The sequence below is a fragment of the Podarcis filfolensis genome (assembly GCF_964270895.1).
Source record: "Podarcis filfolensis genome assembly, chromosome: 12".
Lineage (NCBI taxonomy): Eukaryota > Metazoa > Chordata > Lepidosauria > Squamata > Lacertidae > Podarcis > Podarcis filfolensis.
In genome coordinates this window covers 56921341-56937150 of record NC_139614.1, presented here as the reverse complement: position 1 = coordinate 56937150, position 15810 = coordinate 56921341, and the positions used below count along the sequence as shown (strand labels likewise).

At 44.3% G+C, this 15810-nt stretch overlaps 3 protein-coding genes across 4 annotated transcripts in view; 1 reads left to right on the top strand and 2 right to left on the bottom strand.

The window, feature by feature from the left end:
- LOC310746166 (GTPase IMAP family member 4-like) overlaps positions 1-2733 on the bottom strand; it is a 187440-nt gene extending 184707 nt beyond the window's left edge. The window contains exon 1 of one of the 2 annotated variants that reach the window (XM_083579988.1): positions 2488-2733. In XM_083579988.1, coding sequence (XP_083436114.1) covers positions 2488-2642 — 155 coding nt within the window. In that variant the 5' untranslated portion in view covers positions 2643-2733. The remainder of the gene's footprint in view (positions 1-2487) is intronic. The other variant, XM_083579989.1, reaches the window with a different exon arrangement.
- LOC310746205 (GTPase IMAP family member 9-like) overlaps positions 1-15810 on the bottom strand; it is a 56185-nt gene that overhangs the window by 5504 nt on the left and 34871 nt on the right. The window lies entirely within an intron of this gene.
- LOC310746182 (GTPase IMAP family member 1-like) overlaps positions 1-15810 on the top strand; it is a 70278-nt gene that overhangs the window by 38530 nt on the left and 15938 nt on the right. The window lies entirely within an intron of this gene.

Below are 15810 nucleotides of genomic sequence, written 5' to 3'. Positions count from 1 at the left end.
TTGGGGATAATTCAGTCTGAAATTCCCAAGTGTCAAAAAAGGTTATTTATGTGTGCCACCATTGTGACCCATTTTTTCAAGGCCCAAAATGGAAAACGAGCGAAGTCCCAACCAAAGAAGAATGGCAACTTAAGTTGATGGAATATGCACAACTTGCAGACTTAACATACAGAGTAAGAGAACAAGAAGAACATACGTTTAGAGAAGATAGGGAAATGTTTGTTGAATATATGGGAAATAATTGTGTACAGCTGAAAACGCTGGCAGCATTAAGATAAATTCAACAGTGTAAATAAGTTTTGATGGCTGTAATAATGGAATACTGATTGGTATACCGTAGTTTTTGTAAAATATGCAGGGATTTATGATATGCAAAAAGAACCTCGGAAAGAGAAGAAGGGAATTCGTTGCTATTTTAAGGATGTAAAATGAATATTTGAAATTGTAAAACAGAAAATTTAATAAAAATTAAATAAAAACAGAAAAGGGTGAATCCTTGGCATGGATCGTGCCCCCTTTTCCCCTCCCTTTTAGAGCATCTCCCGGGAGGGCAGACTTTGCCTCCAACCACCAACCGCCCCTACAAAACCAAGTGCAGAAGGCGCATTGTGGCATTTGCAAAATATTCCCCCCCTACCCTCCATTTCCTCCTGCAGGGGGGATCCCCACCTCTGCTTAATTCCACCAGAACAGTGGGGTGTTTTCACTACCTAAGCAGGAGGTCAAACTCCCCCCAAATTGAGGGGGCCGCCATCCCCCACTGCCCCCCGTGAGCACTGGCCTGCCAAGGGGGTGGGGAGCGTGGAGGGCAATGTTTACCCTTCTCTCTCAGCAACATCACGTGACACTGGGCCCCCTCAATGTGGGGGGCAAGTCGGTGCCCCCGTTTGCTGCCTTAGTATGCGATACAGTGGTACCTCGGGTTAAGTACTTAATTCGTTCTGGAGGTCCGTTCTTAACCTGAAACTGTCCTTAACCTGATGTTGGGATACTGCCAGGGAGGCAAAGTCCATCATAGCCCCCAAGCCGGCTGCCGGACGATCCATCGACCTCCTGTAGACAGGCAGTATCAGCAATTAGCGACACGAAGCCTCAGAAATAGATTGCCACATTCTTAGGCTGGTGCACACTCTATCAGCAGAATTCACACAGCGAAAGATGCACAGCAGGAGAGCATTTTTCCAAGTTTATTCAGCGTTGATCAGAACAAAAAAAAAACATGACTGCCTGTTTCGGTATGCTCAGGCAACAACAGAAACGAAAGCAAAGACACAACAGAAACATCCTGTGAAACAGGAAATATGCAGACTCTGTGATTCACAGCCTGCTCCCTTTTAAGGTGGAACAGAAATATCCTAACACCTGAAGCACCACTTTAGCTAATGGGGCCTCCTGCTGCCGCTGCGCGATTTCTGTTTTCATCCTGAAGCAAAGTTCTTAACCCGAGGTAATATTTCTGGGTTAGCGGAGTCTGTAACCTGAAGCGTCTGTAACCCGAGGTACCACTGTGTGTTCTCAGTATGCCTTGGAACTATGCTGCGATCAGTAACGCCAGGAAGGGCAGTCCTGTTGCTGGCTGGCTTTTCCCCTTTGCAAAAGAATCTACTCAACTGTGAGCTGATCCCCGCCCCAAAACGGGGCTTTCCCCCTTTCCTCCTCTAAAAACTAGGTGCGTCTTATGGTGCTTGAATATGAAAGGGCGAAAAAGTATGAGTGTGTCGCATTCAGTTCAGAATCCAGCTGGGCCCTTGTGGCTGTCCAGCGGGTGCTGGTCAAATGGGGCAAGCTTTCCACCAGAGTAAAAATCCTCACTATTACTCACAGACCCGGGTTAAGAAAAGGCTAGCTTTGCCCCCGAGAACAGACTTTTGAAGCCGTTGAGTTCAGCCATTGAAGAAATTGTGGAATTGGCAGACTTCACCCCTTAGAAAAGTATGACCATGTCTGCTGATCGCAGCCATTTCTGGCAGAAAAGAAAACCGCTCCGCAGTTCTTTACAAATGCCCTTTGAAAGGTTCCCTGTGCGAAAACGCATAATTTTCTGGGCCACCTCCCTTTTGGTTCTCTAAACCCATCTCCATTGCCCCCTAATCTACTGTATAAAAAAGTATTATTCAGAATAGCATTTTGCAAAACCCACTAAGGTAGGTAGTAACACAATTGTAACATTTTGCATGACAGCAACAATTGCACAATTCATTCAACCAATTCTGCCAGGGGGAAAGGACATGTTCTTTTAAAAATAAACTTTAAAACCCCTAGAAGGATGTTCCTGCAGATTGTCAGGCTCCTTTAACTGCAAATTTAATCAAAAGGAAACGATTCATGATTATACACGCAAGCCAAAATTTTGCTTCCGAGAGCTCTAACCCAGCCTCTAGCAACAGGTCAAACAAAGCAGACCTTGAGCATCTCTGAGGCAGGTTGAGATACAGAAGACTTAAAGTCAGACCTTGTGGCTGCTGCTCCCAGTTCCCAAATACCAACCTGTGGTCCGTCTGATGTGCGGGTCTCCCTCCGCGTGGGTCTTTCTCTGTGCGGGTCTCCCTCCGCGTGGGTCTCCTGCTGCTGCTGCTCCTCTTGGCTGCTTCTCCAAGAACTGCAGGAGACCAAATGCAGCTCCTCTGAAATTTTCTACCCATAGGGCAGTCTTGTCCTCTCCTGTAGCCAATAGAAACAGAAATGCAATTCTGGGAAGCTGTTTTGGCTTCTCAGAACATGATCTGGCTGCTAGCCATGAATGCTTTTTGGTGGGGGGACGGAGAGCTCATGCCTGCCGTCCCCATTTTATTCAGCTCAGAACAGAGTCGCCCATCGACAGAGAGGGAGAGAAGAAACTGCAGAGCAGAGGGACCATCGAACACGGAGTTTTCTTCAAGCTCCAGAGGCGTCACAATTTGACTCAAGAAAATCATCACGGGGGGAAATGAATACAGTTCAAATTGGGAAAAATAAATACCGGTACAAAGGTACCTCATTTTTTGAACAGCTTAGTTATTGAACTACTTGGAACCTGAACACTTCAAACCCGGAAATGAATGTTCCAGTTTTGGAACTTTTTCCGGAAGCCAAATGTGCTCTGTTCTGAGTATAACTTCCATTTTGAGTGCCACACTTCCATTTTCCTAGTGAGGGAAGGTGGGTCGGGTTGAGGCATCTGATCATAGCCTGCATTTTTAATCAAGGCTTATATTTTGATCAGATTCCTGTATTCTAAAAATGACCTTAAAGAAATATATATTTGTAAATGTTTGTATCTCTCATGCCAGGCAGAAACCATACTCTGGCAGCTGTTTATCTTCTTGATCAAGGGCGCCCCTGATCTATAGCAGTGTCTCAGGGTTGTAAAAGGAAATTACAGGCTAGGAGCAAAAGGTCACATTGACCATACAAATTATAGAATACAATCAAGGTTGCAAAAACACAAATAGTAATAATTATTGTGCCTCCCATTAAACTTGAGCCACATCTTCCCAAGGTTAAAAGGGCAAGAGCGAATACAAACAGCAGCTGGCTAGGGAAGAGGCTTCTCTCTGAAACTGCTTTGAATCTTTAGAATTTAGAATTTAGCTTAGCTTTTACTAAGTTCCCTTTCTTCTAAAAAAACTATATATGTATGAAATATTGGCTTAAATGTAATTATGCAAAGGATTTAGAAGAAATGTTAGATTCTTATTTCATAGAATCATAAAGTTGGAAGAGACCACAAGGGCCATCGAGTCCAGACCCCTGCCAAGCAAGAAAAAAACACCATCAGAGCACTCCTGACATATGGTTGTTGAGCCTTTGCTTAATGACCTCCAAAGAAGGAGATCTTTCATTGATAATGTGTGGGGAGATGAACAAAAAGATCTGTTCAGATAAAATTAGCCACCATCTGTTTTGGAGTGAATAGGGCAATAGGGCAAAAGATGAAATGTTAGTTAAGGCGCCTAGTCTAGGGCAAAAGGTTATCTGGTAATTAAGGTGCCTGGTCGAGGTAAATGTAAGATATATGACTACTTATTTGCCAATTATAAATAGAAGGAAATATAGCTCTTTGTCTCCCATAAAAGGTAATAGGAAATGGGTGTATCTTTTATGATTGGTTCTAGCAAACAGCCAATAGGAATTTCAACCAGGCTGATTGGACAGAGGCAGCCAAAGGAGGAGCAAGGGGGCTGAGCTGAGGGAATATAAGTGCTGGCCATAATGGCAGGAGGCCAGGCCAGAGCTTGGTAACCATATACCACTGTGCCTCACATTTATTTGTCTGACAAATAAATTATTATTTTAATTTCTCTATTGCTGCGTTGAATATTTCATTCCAGCTAAGCGTTAACCACAAGCAGGGTGCTACATTTTATGGTGCCTCTGTGACTCGGATAAGTGGTCTGCTGGAACGCAGCCCCATCGCCTTACTGGGCAGGGTACAAGAGGGAGGACCACTAACTGCTTACCCAGCGCGCACTGGAACATTTTTTCCAGGGGAACGCAGAAGTCTCGTCTGTCTGATACCCTGCCCACCGACGGCGACGGACCAGGGGTAACCAGAGAAATAAACTGGGAACCAGCTAAGGGTAAGTGCACAAAGGGTTTGGCCCTCCAATTAATTAGGAGGAAGAGAAGTCCTGATCAAACTTCTGCGTCTCAGTAAGGGGAAACTGAGTACGCTACATGGCTGGGTACATCAGATGGTGATCTGATGTAGGGAAAAGGGAAAGGTTGGGAGGTAGAGTGTGGTGAAGTATCCAGCGCATTGTATGTGTGAGAAAGTACAATCTGTAAGTGTGGAGTGGGTACTACTTCGTTTCCCAGTAAGGCGAGTGTGTGAGTGACTGAGTGGATACTTCACAGGCCCATATAATGGGAGTTGGGGGTTCAAAGGGGGGAAATACACCTCTTGGATGTATGTTAAATAATTTTAAGAAAGCCTTCTCAGGAGCATATGGAGTCAAAATGACGCCAGAGCGCTTGAGAACGTTATGTGAATTAGAGTGGCCGAAACAAAATACTGAATGGCCATCTCAGGGAACCTTTGATATAAATTTAGTAAGCAAACTTTGGTCTAATATCGCCAAAGAAACTGGAGGGTGCCCAGAACAATTTTCATATATAGATTCTTGGCTGAGCACATTAAATAAAAATCCTCCATGGATAAGGGAATGCAAAGTCCAACGATGCAAATTATTGGCTGTAAAAGCCGAAGCTAGGAAAGGAATCTTGCCAAATAAACTCAAACCCATTTTTGAGGGACCAGAGGAAGAGGTGCTTCCACCTCCACCCTATGCTCCACATCGAAGGGAGCCTAATCCAAATACTCCACCAGTTGTAACCCCAAGGCAAGAAAGTGGAATGAATAATGGGGGTGGAGTCACAGAACTTGATTCCTTGATAGATTATGATAAATATCTTCAGGAGGCCTTGGAGTCCTATAATAAAGCCCAAGCAGAAGTGGTTATTCCACCTGTGAGTCCCAGTAGAACTCCATCTACAGTCTCCTTTAGTGGACCAACCAATTGCCCACCCCAAACCCCTGTACATCCAAGTCCTAGAGAATTATTACAGGAGTTACAGGGAGACCTTGATCGGTCAGCAAGCAATACAACCAGGCGTATAAAGCTGCTAAAAGAACGCCTTGGGACAGATACCATCCCCTATGATTTGAGGCCCCTAGAGCAAAGCGAAGAGAAAGGTCACGTAGCAGCCCCTCTTAGAAGAGTATTTGATGCACTTGAGGAGCCTGTGCTGGTTAACGGGCAACCCAGACCACGGCCACCTCGAACTTCGACCCTCCAGTACATTCCATTCACAACTACGGATCTGATGAATTGGAAAACACACACCCCATCTTTCGCAGAAAAACCTCAGGCTATGATGGACTTGGTGACTTCAATAGTAAATACTCATAGTCCTACTTGGACAGATTGCCGCCAACTCCTGAATACTCTGTTCACCACTGAGGAAAGGAGAGACATAATTGAGAAGGCACAGATATATTTGCGTGAGCAGGCCAGAGTGGGAAATATTTTTAATATTGACCGTCATCTCCAGGATAACTTTCCTTTGGAAGATCCTAATTGGGATCCAAACAATGCAATTCACCTGGCCAGGCTTACCACCTACCGCCAGACGCTTGTGCAAGGTATCCGCAGGGCATGCCAGAAGCCCACTAATATGTCTAAAGTCTCAGAAGTAGAACAGAAACCTAATGAGAGTCCGGGAGACTTTTTAGAGAGGCTGCAGGAAGCCTATCGTATATGGACTCCTTTTGACCCTGAAGCCCCTGAAAACAGCAGAATGATTACTGCTACATTTGTGGCCCAGTGTGCTTCTGACATTCGTAAGAAAATTCAGAAATCAGAAGGATGGGAAGGGATGCTGATGAGCCAAATTATGGCCATTGCACGCCGAGTTTATCGGAATAGGGATGAGGCTGAGAAACAAGAGAAGAAGAAGTGGCAGAAAGAAAAGATGGTAATGCTGGCCACAGCAGTGATGTGTTACCCATAACACTGTTTCGTGTTCAGTGTGCACCCACAAAAGACTTAAGTTGTCACCTTTTGAGCTCCTGTATGGGAGGTCACCCTCCTTTGTTCAGGATATTCCAGCTGACCTCAAACAAATAGGAGACCATGTGAAACAGGGACAAGTGCAATCTCTCTCCCGTGTTTTTGTCTCTCTTCCATGTTTTTTTTTTTGTTGTTGTTTATCTTAACAGGTGGGCCCTCGAGCGCACGCCGTGCAGCATTGCCGAGCCGATTCATCAGTTCCAGGCTGGCATAGCGTATGGGTGAAAGAGTGGAAACGTGATCCACTTGCACCTAAGTGGCGTGGACCTTACACCGTCTTGCTCTCTACTCCAACAGCGGTGAAGGTAGCTGAGGTGACCCCCTGGATTCATCACTCCCGTTTGAAGAAATCCGAAGGCAGTTGGACGTGCAAAGGTGACCCCTCTAATCCTTTTTTAAACTGACTCTCTCCAAAAAACCCCCTGTATCTAGCCCTACGGGGAACGGGCTAGGTCACGGGCAACATTAGACGACTGGCCTGCTGCAGCCACAACCTGGAAGCTGGCTGACCTGCGCACGCCTGAAGCTTGAGGAGCATCTGAACCAGCGATTGTGAACAGGAAGATTCTCTTATACAATTGATTGACTGCCCCCCCCCCCTTTGTGGAACAATTATCAGGGATATTACTCATTGGGGATCCTTGGGATATATGTTTTGGTCTTGGTGGTTCCCCATTTCTGTCACTGGAGGAATTATATTGGGGCTAATATTTTTTTGTTATCACAATAAGGTAATCTTTTGTGGAAGGAATGCATATACTAGACATCAACATGATTTTATTATTAATCCTGATCCCTTGGGAAGGGGAAGGGTCCTTGAATTTGAGCAAATTTGCTAAATATGGATTCCGGCATGACCACAATATGTGGGTAGGCTTAGCTGAGATGGTAGCCAATGTTACAAATAGGACCAATTGTCTTGTTTGCTCTCTTGGGCCAGATGATTCAGAGGGAGGTATGCCCTTATTACCGATACCATTAAATGCCATTGGTATGGTAAGCGAAATGCCACACCAAACAGAAGTACAGAATTTCCCCGGATGGAACTCAACTAAACCAATACGAGTTATACCTGTACAAGGGGAATTCTGTGTACAGAAATCATCAGAGGCAGCTGATTCTACCATGATAGGCTCTTCTCATTGCCACTATACTTGGGATTATATTAAGAATAGTCAAACCTGGGCAAACGGTACTACCTATCGAACTCGGAATACCTTGCCCTGTGCACCTCCTTTTATTCATGCATGGAAAATGGTGTGGAACATAACTGTGACAGAAAAAGGCAATCTAACTTACTGCACTGTGAACTCTGTACCCCTTTTGATATTTCGCCTTATGCACTCCACGTACCAAAAACCTCAGACCCGATGGTTGTGGTGGATATGTGGAGAATGGGCATACAAGAAACTCCCTTCCAAATGGAGTGGGACTTGTTTCCTGGGATGGGTATTACCACCAATGTGGATTATGCCCACTAGTTCAGCCAAGCGTACACGAAGAAACGCTGATATTTCTCATATAGCAGGAGGAAGTACCCAAAGTTGGAGCGATACTGATGATTGGCCACCAGAGCGCATTATAGCCTATTATGAACCTGCCTCCTGGAATCCTGATGAGCTCATACAAGGGGCTCGGGATCCTATTTATAATCTAAACAGAATAATTCGATTGCAAGCAGTAGTGGAACTTGTAACCAATGCAACGGCCCAGAGTTTGAGACTTATTGCACAACAGTTGGATGAAAGTAGAGCCGCCATTTTGCAGCTGAAAATGGGAATGGATTATGTACTTGCCAGGCAGGGAGGCCTATGTGGAGTCTTGAACTTGACAGGGAATGCCTGTTGCTTTAACATTTCTGATAATGGTGAGGCAATCCGTGTGTTGGCCACAAAGATGGAGAATATAGCACATGTCCCAGTACAAACATGGGAAGGATGGGATATGGGATGGCTCACCAACTGGTTACCAAATGTCGCAGGACTCAAAGGGATACTATTGTCTTGCTTGTTTTTCTTGACGGTAGTAGTAATGGTTTTGTGTATGGTGCAATGTATCATTTCATGTTTTAGAAGTACAATTAGCAAGATGATTTCAAATGAAACTCTACCTCATATCATGGCCCTATACAGAGCTTTACCTCAGGAATATGATGAAGGTCAAGCTATCAAGGACACTTGGGAAGGTCCTTGAGCTTGAAAGGGGGGAATGAGGCATCTGATCATAGCCTGCATTTTTAATCAAGGCTTATATTTTGATCAGATTCCTGTATTCTAAAAATGACCTTAAAGAAATATATATTTGTAAATGTTTGTATCTCTCATGCCAGGCAGAAACCATACTCTGGCAGCTGTTTATCTTCTTGATCAAGGGCGCCCCTGATCTATAGCAGTGTCTCAGGGTTGTAAAAGGAAATTACAGGCTAGGAGCAAAAGGTCACATTGACCATACAAATTATAGAATACAATCAAGGTTGCAAAAACACAAATAGTAATAATTATTGTGCCTCCCATTAAACTTGAGCCACATCTTCCCAAGGTTAAAAGGGCAAGAGCGAATACAAACAGCAGCTGGCTAGGGAAGAGGCTTCTCTCTGAAACTGCTTTGAATCTTTAGAATTTAGAATTTAGCTTAGCTTTTACTAAGTTCCCTTTCTTCTAAAAAAACTATATATGTATGAAATATTGGCTTAAATGTAATTATGCAAAGGATTTAGAAGAAATGTTAGATTCTTATTTCATAGAATCATAAAGTTGGAAGAGACCACAAGGGCCATCGAGTCCAGACCCCTGCCAAGCAAGAAAAAAACACCATCAGAGCACTCCTGACATATGGTTGTTGAGCCTTTGCTTAATGACCTCCAAAGAAGGAGATCTTTCATTGATAATGTGTGGGGAGATGAACAAAAAGATCTGTTCAGATAAAATTAGCCACCATCTGTTTTGGAGTGAATAGGGCAATAGGGCAAAAGATGAAATGTTAGTTAAGGCGCCTAGTCTAGGGCAAAAGGTTATCTGGTAATTAAGGTGCCTGGTCGAGGTAAATGTAAGATATATGACTACTTATTTGCCAATTATAAATAGAAGGAAATATAGCTCTTTGTCTCCCATAAAAGGTAATAGGAAATGGGTGTATCTTTTATGATTGGTTCTAGCAAACAGCCAATAGGAATTTCAACCAGGCTGATTGGACAGAGGCAGCCAAAGGAGGAGCAAGGGGGCTGAGCTGAGGGAATATAAGTGCTGGCCATAATGGCAGGAGGCCAGGCCAGAGCTTGGTAACCATATACCACTGTGCCTCACATTTATTTGTCTGACAAATAAATTATTATTTTAATTTCTCTATTGCTGCGTTGAATATTTCATTCCAGCTAAGCGTTAACCACAAGCAGGGTGCTACATTTTATGGTGCCTCTGTGACTCGGATAAGTGGTCTGCTGGAACGCAGCCCCATCGCCTTACTGGGCAGGGTACAAGAGGGAGGACCACTAACTGCTTACCCAGCGCGCACTGGAACATTTTTTCCAGGGGAACGCAGAAGTCTCGTCTGTCTGATACCCTGCCCACCGACGGCGACGGACCAGGGGTAACCAGAGAAATAAACTGGGAACCAGCTAAGGGTAAGTGCACAAAGGGTTTGGCCCTCCAATTAATTAGGAGGAAGAGAAGTCCTGATCAAACTTCTGCGTCTCAGTAAGGGGAAACTGAGTACGCTACATGGCTGGGTACATCAGATGGTGATCTGATGTAGGGAAAAGGGAAAGGTTGGGAGGTAGAGTGTGGTGAAGTATCCAGCGCATTGTATGTGTGAGAAAGTACAATCTGTAAGTGTGGAGTGGGTACTACTTCGTTTCCCAGTAAGGCGAGTGTGTGAGTGACTGAGTGGATACTTCACAGGCCCATATAATGGGAGTTGGGGGTTCAAAGGGGGGAAATACACCTCTTGGATGTATGTTAAATAATTTTAAGAAAGCCTTCTCAGGAGCATATGGAGTCAAAATGACGCCAGAGCGCTTGAGAACGTTATGTGAATTAGAGTGGCCGAAACAAAATACTGAATGGCCATCTCAGGGAACCTTTGATATAAATTTAGTAAGCAAACTTTGGTCTAATATCGCCAAAGAAACTGGAGGGTGCCCAGAACAATTTTCATATATAGATTCTTGGCTGAGCACATTAAATAAAAATCCTCCATGGATAAGGGAATGCAAAGTCCAACGATGCAAATTATTGGCTGTAAAAGCCGAAGCTAGGAAAGGAATCTTGCCAAATAAACTCAAACCCATTTTTGAGGGACCAGAGGAAGAGGTGCTTCCACCTCCACCCTATGCTCCACATCGAAGGGAGCCTAATCCAAATACTCCACCAGTTGTAACCCCAAGGCAAGAAAGTGGAATGAATAATGGGGGTGGAGTCACAGAACTTGATTCCTTGATAGATTATGATAAATATCTTCAGGAGGCCTTGGAGTCCTATAATAAAGCCCAAGCAGAAGTGGTTATTCCACCTGTGAGTCCCAGTAGAACTCCATCTACAGTCTCCTTTAGTGGACCAACCAATTGCCCACCCCAAACCCCTGTACATCCAAGTCCTAGAGAATTATTACAGGAGTTACAGGGAGACCTTGATCGGTCAGCAAGCAATACAACCAGGCGTATAAAGCTGCTAAAAGAACGCCTTGGGACAGATACCATCCCCTATGATTTGAGGCCCCTAGAGCAAAGCGAAGAGAAAGGTCACGTAGCAGCCCCTCTTAGAAGAGTATTTGATGCACTTGAGGAGCCTGTGCTGGTTAACGGGCAACCCAGACCACGGCCACCTCGAACTTCGACCCTCCAGTACATTCCATTCACAACTACGGATCTGATGAATTGGAAAACACACACCCCATCTTTCGCAGAAAAACCTCAGGCTATGATGGACTTGGTGACTTCAATAGTAAATACTCATAGTCCTACTTGGACAGATTGCCGCCAACTCCTGAATACTCTGTTCACCACTGAGGAAAGGAGAGACATAATTGAGAAGGCACAGATATATTTGCGTGAGCAGGCCAGAGTGGGAAATATTTTTAATATTGACCGTCATCTCCAGGATAACTTTCCTTTGGAAGATCCTAATTGGGATCCAAACAATGCAATTCACCTGGCCAGGCTTACCACCTACCGCCAGACGCTTGTGCAAGGTATCCGCAGGGCATGCCAGAAGCCCACTAATATGTCTAAAGTCTCAGAAGTAGAACAGAAACCTAATGAGAGTCCGGGAGACTTTTTAGAGAGGCTGCAGGAAGCCTATCGTATATGGACTCCTTTTGACCCTGAAGCCCCTGAAAACAGCAGAATGATTACTGCTACATTTGTGGCCCAGTGTGCTTCTGACATTCGTAAGAAAATTCAGAAATCAGAAGGATGGGAAGGGATGCTGATGAGCCAAATTATGGCCATTGCACGCCGAGTTTATCGGAATAGGGATGAGGCTGAGAAACAAGAGAAGAAGAAGTGGCAGAAAGAAAAGATGGTAATGCTGGCCACAGCAGTGATGTGTTACCCATAACACTGTTTCGTGTTCAGTGTGCACCCACAAAAGACTTAAGTTGTCACCTTTTGAGCTCCTGTATGGGAGGTCACCCTCCTTTGTTCAGGATATTCCAGCTGACCTCAAACAAATAGGAGACCATGTGAAACAGGGACAAGTGCAATCTCTCTCCCGTGTTTTTGTCTCTCTTCCATGTTTTTTTTTTTGTTGTTGTTTATCTTAACAGGTGGGCCCTCGAGCGCACGCCGTGCAGCATTGCCGAGCCGATTCATCAGTTCCAGGCTGGCATAGCGTATGGGTGAAAGAGTGGAAACGTGATCCACTTGCACCTAAGTGGCGTGGACCTTACACCGTCTTGCTCTCTACTCCAACAGCGGTGAAGGTAGCTGAGGTGACCCCCTGGATTCATCACTCCCGTTTGAAGAAATCCGAAGGCAGTTGGACGTGCAAAGGTGACCCCTCTAATCCTTTTTTAAACTGACTCTCTCCAAAAAACCCCCTGTATCTAGCCCTACGGGGAACGGGCTAGGTCACGGGCAACATTAGACGACTGGCCTGCTGCAGCCACAACCTGGAAGCTGGCTGACCTGCGCACGCCTGAAGCTTGAGGAGCATCTGAACCAGCGATTGTGAACAGGAAGATTCTCTTATACAATTGATTGACTGCCCCCCCCCCCTTTGTGGAACAATTATCAGGGATATTACTCATTGGGGATCCTTGGGATATATGTTTTGGTCTTGGTGGTTCCCCATTTCTGTCACTGGAGGAATTATATTGGGGCTAATATTTTTTTGTTATCACAATAAGGTAATCTTTTGTGGAAGGAATGCATATACTAGACATCAACATGATTTTATTATTAATCCTGATCCCTTGGGAAGGGGAAGGGTCCTTGAATTTGAGCAAATTTGCTAAATATGGATTCCGGCATGACCACAATATGTGGGTAGGCTTAGCTGAGATGGTAGCCAATGTTACAAATAGGACCAATTGTCTTGTTTGCTCTCTTGGGCCAGATGATTCAGAGGGAGGTATGCCCTTATTACCGATACCATTAAATGCCATTGGTATGGTAAGCGAAATGCCACACCAAACAGAAGTACAGAATTTCCCCGGATGGAACTCAACTAAACCAATACGAGTTATACCTGTACAAGGGGAATTCTGTGTACAGAAATCATCAGAGGCAGCTGATTCTACCATGATAGGCTCTTCTCATTGCCACTATACTTGGGATTATATTAAGAATAGTCAAACCTGGGCAAACGGTACTACCTATCGAACTCGGAATACCTTGCCCTGTGCACCTCCTTTTATTCATGCATGGAAAATGGTGTGGAACATAACTGTGACAGAAAAAGGCAATCTAACTTACTGCACTGTGAACTCTGTACCCCTTTTGATATTTCGCCTTATGCACTCCACGTACCAAAAACCTCAGACCCGATGGTTGTGGTGGATATGTGGAGAATGGGCATACAAGAAACTCCCTTCCAAATGGAGTGGGACTTGTTTCCTGGGATGGGTATTACCACCAATGTGGATTATGCCCACTAGTTCAGCCAAGCGTACACGAAGAAACGCTGATATTTCTCATATAGCAGGAGGAAGTACCCAAAGTTGGAGCGATACTGATGATTGGCCACCAGAGCGCATTATAGCCTATTATGAACCTGCCTCCTGGAATCCTGATGAGCTCATACAAGGGGCTCGGGATCCTATTTATAATCTAAACAGAATAATTCGATTGCAAGCAGTAGTGGAACTTGTAACCAATGCAACGGCCCAGAGTTTGAGACTTATTGCACAACAGTTGGATGAAAGTAGAGCCGCCATTTTGCAGCTGAAAATGGGAATGGATTATGTACTTGCCAGGCAGGGAGGCCTATGTGGAGTCTTGAACTTGACAGGGAATGCCTGTTGCTTTAACATTTCTGATAATGGTGAGGCAATCCGTGTGTTGGCCACAAAGATGGAGAATATAGCACATGTCCCAGTACAAACATGGGAAGGATGGGATATGGGATGGCTCACCAACTGGTTACCAAATGTCGCAGGACTCAAAGGGATACTATTGTCTTGCTTGTTTTTCTTGACGGTAGTAGTAATGGTTTTGTGTATGGTGCAATGTATCATTTCATGTTTTAGAAGTACAATTAGCAAGATGATTTCAAATGAAACTCTACCTCATATCATGGCCCTATACAGAGCTTTACCTCAGGAATATGATGAAGGTCAAGCTATCAAGGACACTTGGGAAGGTCCTTGAGCTTGAAAGGGGGGAATGAGGCATCTGATCATAGCCTGCATTTTTAATCAAGGCTTATATTTTGATCAGATTCCTGTATTCTAAAAATGACCTTAAAGAAATATATATTTGTAAATGTTTGTATCTCTCATGCCAGGCAGAAACCATACTCTGGCAGCTGTTTATCTTCTTGATCAAGGGCGCCCCTGATCTATAGCAGTGTCTCAGGGTTGTAAAAGGAAATTACAGGCTAGGAGCAAAAGGTCACATTGACCATACAAATTATAGAATACAATCAAGGTTGCAAAAACACAAATAGTAATAATTATTGTGCCTCCCATTAAACTTGAGCCACATCTTCCCAAGGTTAAAAGGGCAAGAGCGAATACAAACAGCAGCTGGCTAGGGAAGAGGCTTCTCTCTGAAACTGCTTTGAATCTTTAGAATTTAGAATTTAGCTTAGCTTTTACTAAGTTCCCTTTCTTCTAAAAAAACTATATATGTATGAAATATTGGCTTAAATGTAATTATGCAAAGGATTTAGAAGAAATGTTAGATTCTTATTTCATAGAATCATAAAGTTGGAAGAGACCACAAGGGCCATCGAGTCCAGACCCCTGCCAAGCAAGAAAAAAACACCATCAGAGCACTCCTGACATATGGTTGTTGAGCCTTTGCTTAATGACCTCCAAAGAAGGAGATCTTTCATTGATAATGTGTGGGGAGATGAACAAAAAGATCTGTTCAGATAAAATTAGCCACCATCTGTTTTGGAGTGAATAGGGCAATAGGGCAAAAGATGAAATGTTAGTTAAGGCACCTAGTCTAGGGCAAAAGGTTATCTGGTAATTAAGGTGCCTGGTCGAGGTAAATGTAAGATATATGACTACTTATTTGCCAATTATAAATAGAAGGAAATATAGCTCTTTGTCTCCCATAAAAGGTAATAGGAAATGGGTGTATCTTTTATGATTGGTTCTAGCAAACAGCCAATAGGAATTTCAACCAGGCTGATTGGACAGAGGCAGCCAAAGGAGGAGCAAGGGGGCTGAGCTGAGGGAATATAAGTGCTGGCCATAATGGCAGGCGGCCAGGCCAGAGCTTGGTAACCATATACCACTGTGCCTCACATTTATTTGTCTGACAAATAAATTATTATTTTAATTTCTCTATTGCTGCGTTGAATATTTCATTCCAGCTAAGCGTTAACCACAAGCAGGGTGCTACAGGGTGGCAAGCAAGCAGGCACCTGCCACCCTCCAGCACTGGATCCCTCCACCACTGCCACAACAGCAACCACCCTCTCCTCCAGCTCTGGTCTGGCGGCCCTGGCACTGGGTGAGGGAAGTCTGGGACGGGGCGGCAAGCGAGCAGGCAACAACAACAACAACAACAACAACAACAAATTTATTACCGTATTTTTCGCTCTATAAGACACACCAGACCACAAGACACACCTAGTTTTTGAAGGAGGAA